Raw genomic sequence first — 18,676 nt, forward strand, 5'->3', positions numbered from 1 at the left:
ATATGCTGGGTGGTGTTCTAACCACTTTACATATATTAACCATTAATTTATTTAATATTTACAACAAGTTTTTGTAACAAGTACTATTCCAGTTATCCCTGATTTACATTTATAAGACTGTCTTCAAGACTGGAGTTCAGTCCAGTGAGACTGAGCTAAGGTTATGACTTTATGTTTGCTATGAAATCTAATAAAAATTGTACTAGCTAACATTTATGAGAACTTACAATGTGATGAGTACTGTGCCCTGTGCTTTGCATATACCATCTCACTTAATCTTTCCCAAACCCTAAACAGTGGGAATTATATATTCCTTCAACGAGTGAAGGTGACATTACTTGCACAAGACTCATAGCTAGGAAGTGGCAGAGCTGCGACTCAAACTCACCTCTCATCTAAATCCACAGTGAACACTGTCATTTGGGTGCTTACTTTGTCATGACTTTCTTTATTCCAGGCTCATTCTATCTGTGTTTCTTTGTTCACTGAAGTCAGCCCCAAAACTGCAGAAACGAGTGCGTTACTGGCCAAAGCTTATGCCATGTCTGGAGAGGCCCAGCACAGGGGTAGGTAAAAGAGGTAGCCTTGAAGTTATTTCCCAGTCGCATGAGGGAAGCACATTGGCAAATGGTCTATCTACGATTCTAATTAGCTATTTATTCCTGTAATGGAAAGATTAGGTGAGTCGCAGTCTCATACAAAATCAATTACACATTAATTTAAACCTGATAATATACCTCCACATGTGTTGGAATGTCAGAAACAAATAAATCATCTGATTTCCTCATTGTTGGAATGTCAGAAACAAATAAATCATCTGATTTCTATATCCTTTATTTATTTTGAATCTCAGCAAGATTCATCTTCTTAACTAGTAGATATCACACACACTGTGAAGGTGGCTGTGCAGTGTCGGTTGATGAGGAAATCCAGTGATAAATGGGTAAAGCATTGGTTCCCCATCTCCTCCTCCACTTTCAGTCTCCTTGACTCTTTTCCTCTGGTTTGCAAGAGAGAATGTTTGTTAGCAGCATTTTCTTGACCTATATTCAATAGTTAGATACTGGGAGTTACAGAGACAGCCAACTGATTAATTTATGCTTCAACAATAGTTCTTTGTCTGGCAAGGTCATCTTTTTGAAAGTGGGTGGCTTTGGGAGAGACACAAATGAACCAGTGAGGGAGGACAATGTATCATTCTCTGCTGGCTTGATCAGATTAATGGACACTGATGGATTCAGTGGCCTGTCAGGAGGAATTTAGGCTTCATGAAGAATGTAATTTGATCATTTTAAAACTGTCTGTTTTCTTTGCTTATAAAAGTAACCTTTTTCTGTATGTTATTTTCCAGTTAGAGAGATGGACAGAATTATAGAGAAAGCTTTGCATCCTACTTTTTTCAATGCTTGTATTCCCCATGTCATTAAACATTTTTTTCTTTTAATTATTCTTTTAATTATTTTTTAAGCATAAATATCCATTGAAGACTTCTTGATTCTTTGTTTTTCAGCTAATCATCTTTCTCCTGTTAAGATTTCCTCGTCTATATTCACAGTATATATTCTCCATATATACTTGAGCTTTTTAAAAGTAGTCTTTGTGGTTATAAGAAATTTAGTCTGTGAATATGTACAAATTTTAGCTTTTTTTTAAAGTGAGAAAAAACAAACGTTTATGTTTATACAGTTGAGAGATTTCAAGGCCACCTCATCCTTTTCTTATATACTAATTTTTAACTTTAAAAATATAGATTTTTATATTATATCATTCACTAAATTCCAGGTGGACTAACATTTCATGCATCAAAACTAAAAATGTAAATTAACGAGAAGAAAATATAGTACTGGAATACAAATACTAAAATTAAAAATTGGAGGAAAGAACTTTTCAAAGCACACAAAGACATACCATGAAAGAAGAGTTTGAAATTAGGATAGCTAAAATGGTTTTGGAAAAGCATACAGTTGGAGGAATCATAGTACCTGATTTTAAGATTTACCATAAAGCAATAATCAAGAGAATGTTGTATATTGGTGAAGGGACAGACACAGAGATCAGAGTCATTGGCACACAGTGGAGTACAGGTCTAAAGTTTCTATCTGTCACAAAGTACCATAAATAAAAGTAAAAACAATGTAGTCAAGATGAACAACCTGGATGGACCCGTAACTATTTCTTTTTAATAAATTTGTAGTTAATCTTTTAAGAAAGACATCTCCAGGCCCAGATGATTTCACTGGGGAATTCTATGTAACATCTAAAGAAGGAATAACACACAATTCTACATAATCTGTCTCAGAAAACAGAACAGGAGAAAATACTTGCTAATTTTATGAGGCCAGCATTACCCTGATATCAAAACTGGGCAAAGACATTACAAGAAAAAAACAAGACAACTATAGATCAAGACCTTTCATGGGTGTAGATGAAAAAAGCAACAAAATATATAGCAATATATAAATAACATACCATGATCAAATTAGATCCGGTGTGTTTAGGGTGGTATGGTCACAGACCACTGTGATCAGTGAAGTTTTTTTCTTGAGGATGTCACACCAGTTTAATATTCAAATTTCAGTCAGTGTACCTCTACTATATTAACAGTCCAGTCATGGAAAGCGCATGATTTTATCAGTTGTTGCAGAAAAAGCGTGTGACAATATTCAACATCCATTCATGATGGAAGGAACTTCCTTAATCTGATAAAAGGCATTTACAAAAAACCCTACAGTTAATTTCATGCTTAGTGGTGAAAGACTGAGTGCTTTACCCCTCAAGATCAAGAACAAGGCAAGGATGTTCACTCTCACTGCTCCTATTCAGCATAGTACTAGAAGTCCAGCAAATGCAAGAAGGCAAGAAAAATAAAATAGTCCCTATTTGCAGTCAAAATGATTGTCTCTGTAGAAAATGCCAAATAATCTACAAAAATCCTAGAACTAATATGTTTAAGTTTAGCAAGGTCACAGGATACCAGGTCAATGCACAAAACTTAATTGTATTTCTATATAGTAGCAATGAACAACTGGAAACAAAAATTTTTAAACATCACAATAGCCCCATCCCTACAAATGAAATATTTAGGTATAAATCTATCAAAATATGTACATTATTTATGTGCTGAAAACTACAAACCTGATGAAAGAAATTAAAGATGACCTAAATAAATAGATATACTATGTATGGATTGGAAGACAATATAGTAAAGATATCAGTCTTCCAAGATTGATCTGCAGATTTAACATAATTATAATTAAAATCCCAACAGAAGCATTTGTAAATATAGACAAGCTGACTCTAAAATTTGTGTGAAAAAGCAAAGAAATTAGTATAGCTAAAATGGTTTTGGAAAAGCATATAGTTGGAGGAATCATAGTACCTGATTTTAAGATTTACTATAAAGCAGTAATCAAGAGAATGTGGTATATTGGTGAAGGGACAGACACAGAGATCAGAGTCATTGGAACACAGTGGAGTACAGAAATAGACCCATATAATTATGGCCAATTAATTTTTGATAAAATGCAAAAGTAATTCAATATGGAAAGGATAGTCTTTAAAACAAATAATACTGGAACAACTGGATACCACATGCCAAAAAAAAAAAATTGGACTCTTGCTCATGCCATACACAAACATTAATAATGGATCATTGTCCTAAATGTAAGAGCTAAAATTTATATTTACATAGAAAAAAATAGGCTTTAAAAAAGTACCAAGGCCTGGATAAAAAATACAGAGGCCAAGGTGAGAAGATCACTTGAAGCCAGGAATTTGGAGGCTCCATCTCTACAAAAAAAAAGAAAAGAAAAGCTGGGTGTAGTAGCACGTGCCTATGGTCCTAGCTACTCAGGAGGCTGAAATGGGAGGATTGCTTGAGTTAAGGGTTCGAGTCTGCAGTGAACTATAAGCCTGCCACTGCACTCTAGCCTGGGCAACGCAGTAAGACCCTGTCTCTAAAAATAATAAATAAGGCCAAAATTCATGTGGAAAAAGTTTCAATCATACTAGTAATTAAAAAATAAAAGCAAAGTTACTGTTTTTGTCTACCAAACTGTCAAAATTTTTAAAAATGATAACACCAGGATTGATGAGATTTGATAAAAACTCTGGAGAGCAATTTGGCAGGATGTCACACATCTTAAAATGGTATGTATCTTTAAAAATGCAAGATCAGAATTTCACCCATCCTATGTGAAAATTTTAAAAGTTTAAAAATATAAATTTGCAGTTGGCAAATTATGGGTAAATGGGTATGTTTATTCATAACTAGTAGGAGTGAGTGTCAATTGATATTAAATTTGGAGACTAATTTGATAATATCTAGTAAAAATTTAAAGCAAACATGAATAAAGATGTTCACTGTGTCACTAGTTGTAACTGTAAAAAATAACCCAAATATTTATCGATAAGTAAAAGGAAAATTTGGTGTATTCACTACATGGAATTTTGTAGTTGTTAAAAGGACTGGACTTGGGCCGGGGCGCAGTGGCTCACGCCTGTAATCCCAGCACTTTGGGAGGCCGAGGCAGGTGTTTCACCTCGGATCAGGAGTTTGAGACCACACTGGCCAACATGGTGAAACCCCGTTTCTACTAAAAATACAAAAATTAGCCGGGCTTGGTGGCGTGCGCCTGTAATCCCAGCTACTCGGGAGGCTGAGACAGGAGACTTGCTTGAGCCCAGAAGGCGGAAGTTGCAGTAAGCCGAGATTGTGCCATTCCACTCCAGCCTGGGCCAGTCTCGGTCTCAAGAAAAAAAAAAAAAAAAAAGCCAGGCGCAGTGGCTCACACCTGTAATCCCAGCACTTTGGGAGGCCGAGGCGGGCGGATCACGTGGTCAGGAGATCGAGACCATCCTGGCTAACATGGTGAAACACCCATCTCTACTGAAAAATACAAAAAAAAAAAAAAAAAAAAAATTAGCCAGGCGTGGTGACCGGCGCCTGTAGTCTCAGCTACTCGGGAGGCTGAGGCAAGAGAATGGCATGAACCTGGGAGGCGGAGCTTGCAGTGAGCTGAGATCTCACCACTGCACTCCAGCCTGGGCGACAGAGAGAGACTATGTCTCAAAAAAATAAAAAAAAAAAAAAAAGGACCGGACTATACCTGTAGCTATCAAGGTTAATTTTTAAAAAGTATTAAGGAAAAACAGTTGCATTTTTAGGACACACAAAATAATACTATTGTTTATAGTTACATTTAGGTAAACATTAAACTACAAAGTAAGATTTCATCAAAATGTAAACAGACACTAGACACTGACTTTGTGAAGAGGTCTGTAAATCATATCCACACATACAGTCACACAAACTGAATAAAATGAGCATAAACAACTATTTGATAGTGCTGGAAGTAGATAAAGAGAACAAATTGCAAAGCATTTATTTTTGAAAAAACTGCTGGAGCTTTGAGAAAAGAGAAAATCTGTGACCGTCCTGCCTGGGGCTGCTTCCATCCACTGCCCTAGGTCGGTCCATGAGAACTGCAATGTTATCGCCATGGGCTGCACAGGAGAACCGGCTGCTTTGCTGGCATTGGAGGCAGACTTAATATAGGAATGAAAGGGATAAAAACCCTCAGGTTTATCAGATAAAGGGGGCAAACACTGGAGGAAATAAAAAGAGGAAAGTCTGCATGTTGACACTATCCTGAAGTTGCTGTCCTGGTTGGTGTGAGTGGCATCAGAAATTTTAATGGGGAGACCACAGAAGAGCTAAATGAGCTCTCCCCACATCCCTGGATACCCACGAAACTATATATACATCTACAGGGGATACTTGGGAGCCTAATAAAGAGTAACAACCAAAGAAGACTTGAAATGTACGAGAGCTTGGAATGCATTTTCGTCTACATACAGATCAATTGACAGGATGGGCGACTAATAGGCTGAAGGTATTTAAGCACAACCTCTGCCCAAATCAGTGGGTCAACACTAAGTTCACAGGAGTGAACCCCAGAAATCCAGATTAAAAATAATAAGCACTAAAATCTGAGCAAAGGCCGGGCGCGGTGGCTCAAGCCTGTAATCCCAGCACTTTGGGAGGCCGAGGCGGGCGGATCACGAGGTCAGGAGATCGAGACCATCCTGGCTAACATGGTGAAACCCCGTCTCTACTAAAAATACAAAAAACTAGCCGGGCGTGGTGGCGGGCGCCTGTAGTCCCAGCCAGCCTGGGTGACACAGCGCGAGACTCCGTCTCAAAAAAAAAAAAAAAAAAAAAAAAAAAAAAAATCTGAGCAAAAACTTCTGGTTTCTGTTCTGGTATATAAGGAGTTTGGAAGTCATCACTTCATCCAAACAACATGTAAAAAGCAAAATGAAAAATTAACTCCTCTTATATCTGTCATAGAGAACTGAGGTCACATGGCAAACCAGTGCCCCACATATTGGAGACACAGCAAAATAAAGAGAATCACAATGTACCAGAGTGGAAATCTATCTCCACAGGAACCGTACCATGACTTCCCTTAAAGAAATGCTAAAAGAAGTTCTTCAGAGCAAAGGAAAATGATACAGAAATCCATAGGCACATAAGGAAAGAAAGCGCACTAGAGAAGAAATGTGATAATAAAATAAAAACCTCATTTTTCCTATTCTTAATTTAACAAATAAGTTTGTTCAATATCATAGCAACAGTGTATTCAATTATGAATTCTCATGTAAATGAATGACAACAGTGATTAGGAGCAGAAGGCAGGGATTAGGATTATTCTGTTGTTATAAGGTACTGTATAGTGTTATTTGCAAGTGAACTTGGAATAGTTGTAAATGTGTATTGAAAACTCCAGGGCAACCACTAAAAAGAGTTAAAAAAAAAAAAAAAGTGTAACTGATATGCTAAAAGGAGACACTGGAATATATGAAATGCTCAATTTAACCACAAAAGGAGCTGGGTGCAGTGGCTTGTGCCTGTAACTCTAGCTACTTAGGAGGCAGAGGTGGGGGGATTGCTTGAGCCCAGGAGTTCGAGGCTGCTGTGAGTTATGATCACACCATTGCACTCCAGCTTAGGAGACAGAATAAAATCTTGTCTCTAAAAAAATAAAAAATAAAAAAATAAATTTAGACAGCAAAACCGCAAAAGGCAGGAAAAGAGTAAAAGACAAAAACAAAGAAAAAGGACAACAAATAGAAAAAACAATATGGTAAATGTTAATCCAGCTATATTAACAATTATTTTAAACATCAGTGGTCTAAATAAACCAATTTAAAGAAAGATTTTCAGAGTGATCAAAAAACAAGGCCCAACTATATGCTGTCTACAATAAATCCACTCTAAATATAAAGACACACATAGATTAAAAGGAAATGGATGGAGACAGATACACTATACTAACATTAATCAAAAGAATGCAAGAGTAGTCATATTAGTTTCAGCCAGAACAAACTTAGTGCAAGGAAAGTTATCAGGGATAAAGAGGGGCATTACATATGATAAAGGGGTCAGTTCTCCAAGAAGACATACAATCCTTAATGTGTACATGCCTAACAAGAGTTTCAAAATATTTGAGGAAAAAATGATAGAACTGTAAGAAGAAATAGATGAATTCACTATCATAGTTGTACTCTTCAACACCCCTTGTATTAGGGTTCTCTAGAGGGACAGAACTAATAGGATAGATATGTATATATAAAGGGGAGTTTATTAAGGAATATTAAACTCACAGGATCACAAGGTCCCACAATAGGCCATCTGCAAGCTGAGGAGCAAGGAAGCCAGTCCAAGTCCCAAAGTCTGATGTTTGAGGGTAGGAAGCATCCAGCATGGGAGAAAAATGTAGGCTGGGAGGCTAAGCCAGTCTAATCTTTTCACATTCTCCGCTTGCTTTTATCCTAGCCACAGTGGCAGCTGATTAGATTGTACCCACCCAGATTAAGGGTGGGTCTGCCTCTCCCAGCTCACTGACTCTAATGTTAATCTCCTTTGGCAACACCCTCACAGACACAACCAGGATCAATACTTTGCATCCTTCAGTCCAATCAAGACACTCAGTATTAGCCATCATACCCTTGTATCAGAAATGGACAAACACACAGGCAGAAAATCAGTAAAGACATAATCAAATCCAACGGCACCATCAATCAACTTAATACAATTAGCATCTATTGACTACTGTATCCAAACGATAGCAGAGTGCACATTCTTCCCAAGCTCACATGGAACAGTCACCATGATAGACCACATTCTGGGCCATGAAACACACCCTGACAAATTTAGAAGAATAGAAAATGTACAATGTCTGCTCTCAGACCACAGTGGAATTAAACTAGAAATCAATAACAGAAAGATACCTGGAAAATCCCAAAATGACTTGGAGATTAAACAACACATATCCCACATATGTGTGGGATAAAAAGAAATCTCAAGAGAAACTTTAAAATGTTTTGAATTAAGATTTTTTTTGAAAATGAAAACAATGTAAAATTTGTGGGATGCAGCAAAAGTAGTGCTTAGAGGGATATTTGTAGCATTGAATTTGTATATTAGAAAAGAGATCTAAAATGAATAATCTAAGTTTCTGCCTCAGAAAGCTAGAAAAAGAAGAGCAAATTAATTCCAAAGTAAGAAAAAAGTAATAAAAATTACAGTAGAAATCAATGAAATTAAAAACAGGAAGTCAACGAAGAAAACAAAACTGAGAGTTGATTCTTTGAATAGATCAATGAAATTGATAAACCTCTAGCCAGGCTGAGGAAAACAGACAGGACACAAATTACTATTATGAGAAATGAAACAGGAGACATCATTACAGATCCAATGGACATTAATAGGACAATAAAAGAATATTATGAAAAACTCTAGGCTCACAAATTCAATAACCTAGATGAAATAGGTCAATCTCTCATGAAAGATACAATCTGCCAAAACTCACATAAGAAAATCTAAGCCATTTGAACAGATCCATTTCTATTAAAGAAATTGAATCAATAATTAATAACCATCCCATGTGGGTTCACTAGTGAATTCTACCAAACATATAACAAATTCTTGACAATCTCTTCCAAAAGATAGAAGCAGAGTAACTATTTTTAAGTCAATCTATAAAGCCAACATTACCCTAATTCCAAAATTAGACAAAGATATTAAAAGAAAACTATAGATCAATGAGAACACATGAATGCAGGGAGGGGAACATCACACATTGGGGCCTGTCAGGGGCTGGGGGAGGAATAGCATTAGGAGAAAAACCTAATGTAGATGACGGGTTGATGGGTGCAGCAAACCACCATGGCACGTGTATACCTAGTAACAAACCTGCACATTCTGCACATGTACCCCAGAACTTAAAGTATAATTTAAAAAAATTATCAAGATTAAAAAAAAAAAAAGAAAACTGCAGATCAATACATCTCATGAACATAGAGGCAAAAATCCTTAACAAAACATTAGCAAGTTGAATCCATCAATACATAAAAAGAATTATACACTACAGCCAATTGGAATTTATCCCAGGTATGCAAGGCCAGTCCAGCATTTGAAAATCAATCAATGCATCACACCAACAGGCTAAAGAAGAAAAACTGCATGATCATATCAATAGATGCAGAAAGAGCATTTGGAAGAATCCAACACTCATTTATGATAAAAACTCTCAGCAAACTAGGAATATAGGGGGATTTCCTCAGCCTGATAAGTCACATCTGCAAAAAAACCTGCAGCTAACACCATTGTTCTTTTTTTTTTTTTTTTGAGACAGTTTCACTTTTGTCACTCAGGCTGGAGTGCAATGGTGTGATCTCAGCTCACTGCAACTTCTGCCTTCTGGGTTCAAGTGATTCTCCTGCCTCAGCTTCCTGAGTAGCTGGGATTACAGGCACCCCCCACCATGCCTGGCTAATTTTTGTATTTTTAGTAGAGACGGGGTTTCACCATGTTGGCCAGGCTGGTCTCAAACTCCTGACTTCAGGTGATCCACCCACCTCGGCCTCCCAAAGTGCTGGGATTACAGGTGTGATCCACTGTGCCCGGTCAACACCATTATTCTTAATGGTGAAAAACTAGAAGCTTTTCTATTAAGACTGGGAACAAGGCAGTTTCCTCTCTCACCACTCCTTTTCAGCATCATAATGGAAGACCTAGCTAATGGAATAAGAGAAGAAAATGAAATAAAAACTATACTATAATATTTGTGAAAGAAGAAATATAACTTTTTATTTGCAGATGAGATTGATTAGAAAATTTGAAAGAATCAACAAAAAATCTGGAATTAATAAGTGATTATAGAAAAGATTCAGGAAACTAGTTTAATATGCAGAAGTCAATACTTTCCTATATACCAACAATGAATAAGTAAAATTTAAAATTTAAAACAATACCATTGACATTAGCACTCCAAGAAATGAAATAATTAGGTATAAATCTAGCAATATATTTGTGAAATATATGTGAGGAAAACAACAAAACTCTGATGCAAGAAATCAAAGAACTAGCCAGGTACTGTGGTGTGTTCCTGTAGTCCTAGCTACTTGGGAGACTGAGGTAGGAGAATTGCTTGAGATCAGGAGCTTGAGACCAGCCTGGGCAACACAGTGAGCCCCATCTCAAAAAGAAAAAAACAGAAATCAAAGAACTAAAGTAAACTGAGATATCTTTATTTAATATCTATTCCGTGTTCATAGATAAGAAGACTCAGTAGTCAAGATGTCAGTTCTTCCAACTTTATTTATTGATTCAACTCAATTCCAATAATCATCTCAGCAAGTTATTTTTTGGATATTAGCAAATTGATTCTGAAGTTTACATGGAGAGGCCAGAATAACCAACAACATTGAAGAACAAAGTTGGAGGACTGACACTATCCAACTTCAAGACTTACTAAAAAAACCCACAGAATCAAGACAGTATAGATGAGAAATCATCTTAGCCTAGTCACAGTGGCTATTATGAAAAAGGCAAAACAACAAAAAACAGATGTTGGTGAGGGTGCAGAGAAAAGGGAACTCTCATACACTGTTGGTGGGAATGTAAATTAGTACAACCTCTATGGAAAACAATATGGAGATTTCTCAAAGAACTAAAAATAGAACGACCATTTGATCCAGGAATCCCTCTATCAGGCATCTACCCAAAAGAAAAGAAAGGTATGTATCAAAAAGATTCCTGCACTTGTATGTTTATCGCAGCACTATTCACAATAGCAAAGATAACAGAATAAATCTAAATATTCATCAGTGGATGATTGGATAAAGAAAATGTGGTATAAATACACAATAGAATACTATTCAGTCATAAAAGAATGAAATTATGTCTTTCGCAGCAAAATGGATGGAACTGAAAGTCATTATCTTAAGTGAAACAAGCCAGACACAGAGAGTCAAGTATCAAGGTTCTCACTCATAAATGGGTGCTAAAAAATGTGTGCACATGGGCTTAGTGCAGTGATAGATAATGGAGACTCATAAGAGTGTGATGGGGGGGTGGATGATGAGAAATTAATGAGTACAATATACGTTATTTGGGTGATGGATACCCTAAAAGCTGTAACTACTATGCAATTTATACATGTTACAGAATTGTACATGTGTTGTGTTTGGAAAGACACAGCATTAAAATTAAATTTTCAAGCCATAACAACTATATGTTTAAAATACTTATAAAATCACAACTTACTCCCTCCCAACCCCCCAAACAGGAACTTCAGTAAACATTACTCACTATCAGAGTTTTATTTAGCTAAAAATATAGTCTTGCAATATACCTGGGAGTTTAATACGGTAGTTATTTGTAACATTAGCATAATAGGCCTATTCAGACAGAAGCTTTCTTTTTTGCTACAAAAAATTCCATGAATTTTTAAGGAGAATAAAAACCAAAACATCATCTGATGCCATTAAATCACATTTTAGGGCCGGGTGCGGTGGCTCACACCTGTGATCCCAGCCCTTTGGGAGGCCAAGGTGGGCGGATCATGAGGTCAAGAGATTGAGACTGTCCTGGCCAACATGGTGAAACCCTGTCTCTACTAAAAATACAAAAATTAGCTGGGCATGGTGGCATGCACCTGTAGTTCCAGCTACTCGGGAGGCTGAGACAGGAGAATCGCTTGAACCCAGGAGGCAGTGGTTGCAGTGAGCCAGATTGCACCACTGCACTCCAGCCTGGCAACAGATTGAGACTCCATCTCAAACAAACAAACAAACAAACAAACAAAAAACATCTTAGACTTTTAAAGAGTCCTTATGAGACCTGGCTTGAGAATAAGCATGGACTTTAAGCATGAAAATGTCAGTTGAGCCAAAGCTGATATTAGACATTTGTAAAGGTTAGCAGCTTGCCTTAAATAATTGTTTCCATTTTCCCAGATGCTGTTGAGACATATTTCATAAAAAGTATCAATGCATATCGAGCAACACTGGGCTCAGAGGATTTTGAAACACTGAGCACCACTGAAGAATTTTGCAAATGGCTTGTCCAAAATGGAGAAAAACAGGTAAATATGATCAATGCATAAACAGAATTCCTAGTTTGTTTATTAGATCACAATAGCATTTTTCATCTTACAGTTTAGATACTGGAGATCAGATAGGTCCCAGATAAAACTAGGCAAGAAACACATTGTTTCATTATTTGTTAGCATTAACCAAATTTTTTTTTTTTTTTTCAAATTGGTTTCATTCTTTTGATGAAACTGAGCAACTCTGTCCAACAAGGTTTAGTTTGTACTTGGAAACCGCAAAGTAGGGTCAAAGTATTTTAGAGGGACTCGATATTGATGGCAAAAGAAAATTCGCAGCTACACATTTGCTTCTAACGGTTCCCTCTCTGACAAACTTTTTTTTTGAGATAGGGTCTCTCTCTGTCACCCAGGCTGTAGTGCACTGGGGCGATCTCGGCCCACTGCAACCTCCACTTCTTGAGTTCAAGAGATTTGCCTGCCTCAGCCTTCCAAGTAGCTGGGATTACAGGCGTGCGCCACCATGTCCAGCTAATTTTTGTGTTTTTAGTAGAGATGGGGTTTCGCCATGTTGACCAGTCTGGTCTTGAACTCCTGACCTCAGGTGATCCACTCGCCTCGGCCTCCCACAGTGCTGGGATTACAGGAGTGAGCCACCATGTCCTGCCAGCATTGCCTTTCTTGTTTGAAATTTTACAGCTATACTTTGTTGTGTAATGTTATGGTTCCCTTTCTGTAAAATGTTATTTTTGGTGATCTAAATAAAGCCTGTTTTGTTTGGAGAAAAAAAAAATAAAATAAAACTAGGAATAATACACAGGGCTTAGGTGGCTTGGAATATTAGTAAAAAAATATTTTTCTTGTATCTTGATACGTGAGATCCTTCAGATCCAGGACACATGTATTCTCTGGCTTTGTATTTAATATTTTAAGTCAAAATTGGCTTCCATCTTTGGATCTAGCTACTAGTTCTTTTCTTTTGCGGTAGTGGTTTTCTCTTGATCTGATAGGTTTTTATTAGCAGCAATTTTGTTTTCACATTTTAAAAAGTTATAGAAAATAATTGTTATTGCTGACTTTTTTACTTAGAAGTCCCATGAGTCTAAGTTATCATTCAAAACCTTTTGACTTGAACTTTATATATTCAGTACAGCATGAACACAGTGAAGACCTTTGTCTGTCATAAGATCCCCCATGACTTTGATCTGACCAAGCCAACTTTATACTTCCTCAGGCGAGTGAGAAATATGGATAGATCTGACATGGTCTTATTGGCCATGTAAAAACCAGTATAAGAGTAGAGTTATAGGCACATAGTAAGTAAAAATTTATTCCAGGAATGAAAAAAAGTTTTTTATATCTTATCTAGACATTTTTATAAATGGTGACATTTTCGTTATTTCAATTTTAATTGCCATTTGTAAAAACAAAAACCTTATAATGATTTGCAACCTTTTTTTTCTGTGGCCATGATATTTTCTGTTGGTTTAGAAGATTTTTTTTTTTTTTTTTTTTTTTTTTGAGACAGAGTCACTCTGTTGCCCAGGCTGGAGTGCAGTGGCACGATCCAGCTCACTGCAACCTCTGCCTCCCAAGTTCAAGTGATTTTTGTGCCTCAACCTCCCGGAATAGCTGGGATTACAGGCGCCCATCATCACACCCAGCTAATTTTTGTATTTTTTGTAGAAACGAGGTTTAATCCTGTTGGTCAGGCTGGTCTCGAACTCCTACCTCAAGTGACCTGCCTGCCTTGGCCTTCCAAAATGCTAAGATTACAGGCGTGAGCCACCACACCTGGCCAGTTCAGAAGATTAATGTGAGATCCCAATGCCATGGGTTGATCTAATAATTAACTTTATTTTCAAAGATGTGAAAATTTGCCAGAATTTAATAGCTTATCCCTGTTATAGTCTGGTGCAGTGAATACCATGGCCTTGGTTGTGATAAACCACCAGTACCACCACCAGTACCAATGCCTGATAATCCTCTGCTTCTAACCAAGTACTTTCTAGTATACCAAGCTCCTGGACAAAGCTACCAAAGGACCTGAGTGCCAGGTGGCTCCAAATCTAAACCATAAGCAGGACTATGGACAGGTCAGCTTTACCATTAGGAAGCAAGTGCCATGAGGGCAGGAAGTTTTGTTTGTTTTGTTCACTGCAGTGTCCTCAATGCCTGAAACACTAACTGGCACATAGAAGATGCCAGGTAACTTTTGAATGAAACTGCTGAATTTTATGACACATTTCCCATATTTAAAAGTAGCTCATTTCCCTGCCTCCAAGCTTCATGTGAGGCTCTAGGCCTGTCCTAGAGGACCATAACAGAAACTCACAAGATTTGGGAATCGTTCCCATGGAATACACACACATATATATTTTGGTAAGTAGTTTAATCTGCTATGGATAAAAAATAAAACTCATTCATCTGGGACCACCTTCTTCCAGTAATTCATCAAAATGACAATCATGGCTGGGCATGGAGACTCACACCTGTAATCCCAGCACTTTGGGAGGCCGAGGCAGGAGGATTGCTTGAGCCTAGGGGTTTGAGACCAGCCTGGGCAACAAAGTGAGACCTTCATCTCTAAAAAAATTAAAGAATTAGCCAGGAGCAGTGGTGCATACCTGTGGTGCCAGCTACATGGGAGGCTGAGGCAGGAAGATCACTTGAGCCTGGAAGGTTGAGGCTGCAGTGAGCTATGATCACGCCACTGCACTCCAACTTGGGTGACAGGGACCCTGTCTCAAAAAACAAACAAACAAAGAAAACAAAAAACAAAACAGAGAATGAGTTTGTCATCAATGCCATAAAAAGACACTATAAGAACACTACAGGTCCATATCCCTGAGGCATATAGATGCAAAAATTCTCAACAAAACACTAGCAAACCAAATTTAACAGCATATTAAAAGAGTCATATGCCATCACCAAGTGGGATTTATCCCTGGGATGTAAGAATGGTTTGGCATACGAAAATCAATCAATGAGATATACTGTCTTAACAGAATGAAGGATAAAAATCAGATGATACCCTGAGATCCAGAAAAAGCACTGGACAAAATTCAATACCTTTTCATGATAACAACAAAAAAACAAAACTGCCAACAAAGAAAGAATAGAAGGAAATTACCTCAAGATAATAAAGGCCATACATGTATGCAAAGCCTACAGCTAATACCATACTTAATGGTGAAAAACTGAAAGCTGTTCCTTTAAGATCAGGAACAAAAGAAGGATGCCCACTTTCACCACTTCTATTCAGCATAGTACTGGAGGTACTAGCCAGAGCAGTTAGGCAGGAAAGCTAAATAAAAAACATCCAAATATGAACAGAAGTAAAATTATTTCTGTTCGCAGAATGACATGATGTTATGTAGAAAACCCTAATGATCACACACACACACACACACACACACAACCTGTTTGAACTAATAAATTCAACTAAATTATAGGAAACAAAATCAGCATACAAAAATCAGTTTCACGGCCGGGCACAGTGGCTCAAGCTTGTAATCCCAGCACTTTGGGAGGCTGAGACGGGCGGATCACGAGGTCAGGAGATCGAGACCATCCTGGCTAACACAGTGAAACCCCGTCTGTACTAAAAAATAAAAAAAAAAAAACTAGCCGGGTGAGGTGGCGGGTGCCTGTAGTCCCAGCTACTCGGGAGGCTGAGGCAGGAGAATGGCATAAACCCGGGAGGCAGATCTTACAGTGAGCTGAGATCCGGCCACTGCACTCCAGCCTGGGCAACAGAGCGAGACTCCATCTCAAAAAAAAAAAAAAAAAAAAAAAAAGTTGCATTTTTATATACTAACATTGAACAATTTGAAAAAGAAAGTAAGAAAACCAATCCCATTTACAATAGCATCAAAAAGAATAAAATACTTAGGAATAAACTTAACCAAGGAGGTGAAAGACAGACACTGAAAAAAATAAACAGGAAAATAATAAATTATATGCATGCTTTCCTACTCTAAAAAATGCAAAAATATTACAGTAGTAGCCTTGAGATTCCTGATTTATTGGCAGTGTTTTCTGGAAAGCAGCAATTGACATCCTTTTTATGTTTGTTGTTCTGACATGCCACATTAGGGACGATGATTACATGTTCAACCCAATTCTGAAAAAATATTCTGTTGCACCTGTCAACATAGATAATTCAGGCAGTGAGTGGGTGATGTGCAGTTCTTGAGGGAGCCAGCAATAATACCTCTTCAGCTTCCCTAAAGAAAGCACATTGGGAAGGCAAATGAGTACAAGCACTGTTGTCCTGTGAATGATTTCCAGTGTATACTTAATTTATTTTTGCTGTATAGTAAGTAGTTAACAGTGAGAGCTTTGCTGAAAGACAACTGGCCTAGACATTTCAAAAATGTCAATGTTATGAAAGATCAAAAGGGCAGAAGAACTGTAACAGATTAAAGAATCATGAGAACTCAATGCAATACATGATGATTAGATGCTAGATTTTAATGAGGTGTAAAGAACATTATTGGAAAAATTGGGAAATTTGAACATGGAGCATATATTAGGAAACGCTGTTGTACTGATGTAAGATTTATTGAACGATAATGTTATTGTAGATATATAGGAAAGTGTTCTTGTTCTAAGAAGACACATGCTTAAGTATTTAGTGGTTGCCACGTGCGATGGCTCATGCCTGTCTATAATTCCAGTAATTTGGGAGGCCAGGGTTGGAGGATCACTTGAGCCCAGGAGTTCATGACCAACCTGGGAAACATAGTGGGACCCTATCTCTACAATAAATAAATAAATAAGCTGAGCAGAGTGGTGCGCAACTGTAGTCCCAGCTACTTGAGAGGCTGAAGTGGAGGATCGTTTGAGCTTGGGAGGTCAAGGCTGCGTGAGCTGTGATCACACCCCTGCACTCCAGCCTGAGCAACAGAGTGAGGCTCTGTCTCTTAAAAAAAAAAAGAAAAAAAGAAAAAAACAAAACAAAACAAAACAAAACAAAAAGCATTTAGGGGTAAAGTATCTTGATTACTACAACTTATTTTCAACAAAAATATATGTGTGTATGTATGTATATATAGATAGAGAGAGACAGTATTTTTTAAGAAGAGAAAACAATAAGGCAAATGTGGCAAAACTGTAGCAATGTGTGAATCTAGGTGAAAATTGTATGGGTATTTTACTATTCTTTTAGCTTTTCTGAAGGTTTGAAAAATTTGAAATAAAAAATAGGTGAACAAAAACAGAGTGAGGGCTGTGGAATTCAGACTGCCTGGTGTTGGAATTCTGCCACTGCCAATCATAGGCTGTATGATCTGGGGCAAGATCCTTAGCTGTTATTAGTTTCCATTCCTTCATCTGTAAAATGAGTATAATAACAGTTCCTCTCTTGTAGGGCAGCCATGAAGATTAAATAGTATCATATGAATTAACTATTATTAATTACAAGCTTGGAACTTTAATTCTTAATACAAAGTACTTAGGTGGCACATCACAGCGGACTGATCCTGCTGGGTTATGTCATCATTGGGTACAATGCCTTCTCCATAGAGCTCAGGGAACAGAACCAGCATGCTCCTTTGGAATTGCCAGGCTGATTTTTTTTTTTTTTTTAGAACGTTTTATCCCTCAGGAGGCTTACAGACTGCTAAAGGCTTCGTTAAACTCCCAGGTATTCAGCTACAGTGACTATAGCAAAAATGTGGCTGAAACTTTGTATAACATGGGCAGGATCTGCTTTGCCAAAGGAGAGCCCAGAAAGGCAATTCAGCTCCTGACAAAGCTGACTATTGACTGGTTTTGTTACATTTTCCCCTGGGCTTGTAAGCAGGATGTGAGGAGGGATGTATGTACATATGCATGCATGTATATATGTATTTTCCCTTCTCTTCCATTTTATTCCCTCTCTCCTTTTCTTTAAGTGATGTGTTATCTTTTGAAAATTGTCTGCTTTCTTAGATGTGCTGAGGGAGAATATGACACAGAAACTTTTGTTGAGTCCATGTCTGGACAAGAGTCTTAAAAGAGTAACACCCTAATCTTGGAATCCAAGTATGATAGTGGCAGAATCTCTGGAAAGCACTTCAAGGTTGGGTGGAATTAGTAATACCTTGTTTAACCATCCGTACACAAGTACTCATTCTCCTTCCAGAGAGCTCGTTCCCTTGCAGTGGGGTGTGGCAAAAAGTGTTCAACCAGTCAGTATACTGACAGAATGAATCTGAAGGCTTAGTAAAATAGGTGGCGATGTCTCTAAATAAAACCTAAGTTTTTTCAAAGTCAGAGGAAAAGTTGGTAAA

General features: G+C 37.5%; 1 protein-coding gene across 8 annotated transcripts in view; it reads left to right on the forward strand.

Moving 5' to 3' along the window:
* Window positions 1-18,676, forward strand: part of TTC23L (tetratricopeptide repeat domain 23 like) — a 59,058-nt gene that overhangs the window by 29,417 nt on the left and 10,965 nt on the right. For all 8 annotated transcript variants that reach the window (XR_647898.4, XM_017959473.3, XM_017959476.3 and 5 more), the window contains exons 8-9: window positions 458-566; window positions 12,307-12,434. Coding sequence is in view for 7 of the 8 variants with exons in the window: in XM_017959473.3 (XP_017814962.1) it covers window positions 458-566; window positions 12,307-12,434 (237 nt within the window). In the remaining variant the exon portion in view is untranslated. The remainder of the gene's footprint in view (window positions 1-457; window positions 567-12,306; window positions 12,435-18,676) is intronic.

The sequence above is a fragment of the Papio anubis genome, chromosome 5 (genome assembly GCF_008728515.1).
Source record: "Papio anubis isolate 15944 chromosome 5, Panubis1.0, whole genome shotgun sequence".
Lineage (NCBI taxonomy): Eukaryota > Metazoa > Chordata > Mammalia > Primates > Cercopithecidae > Papio > Papio anubis.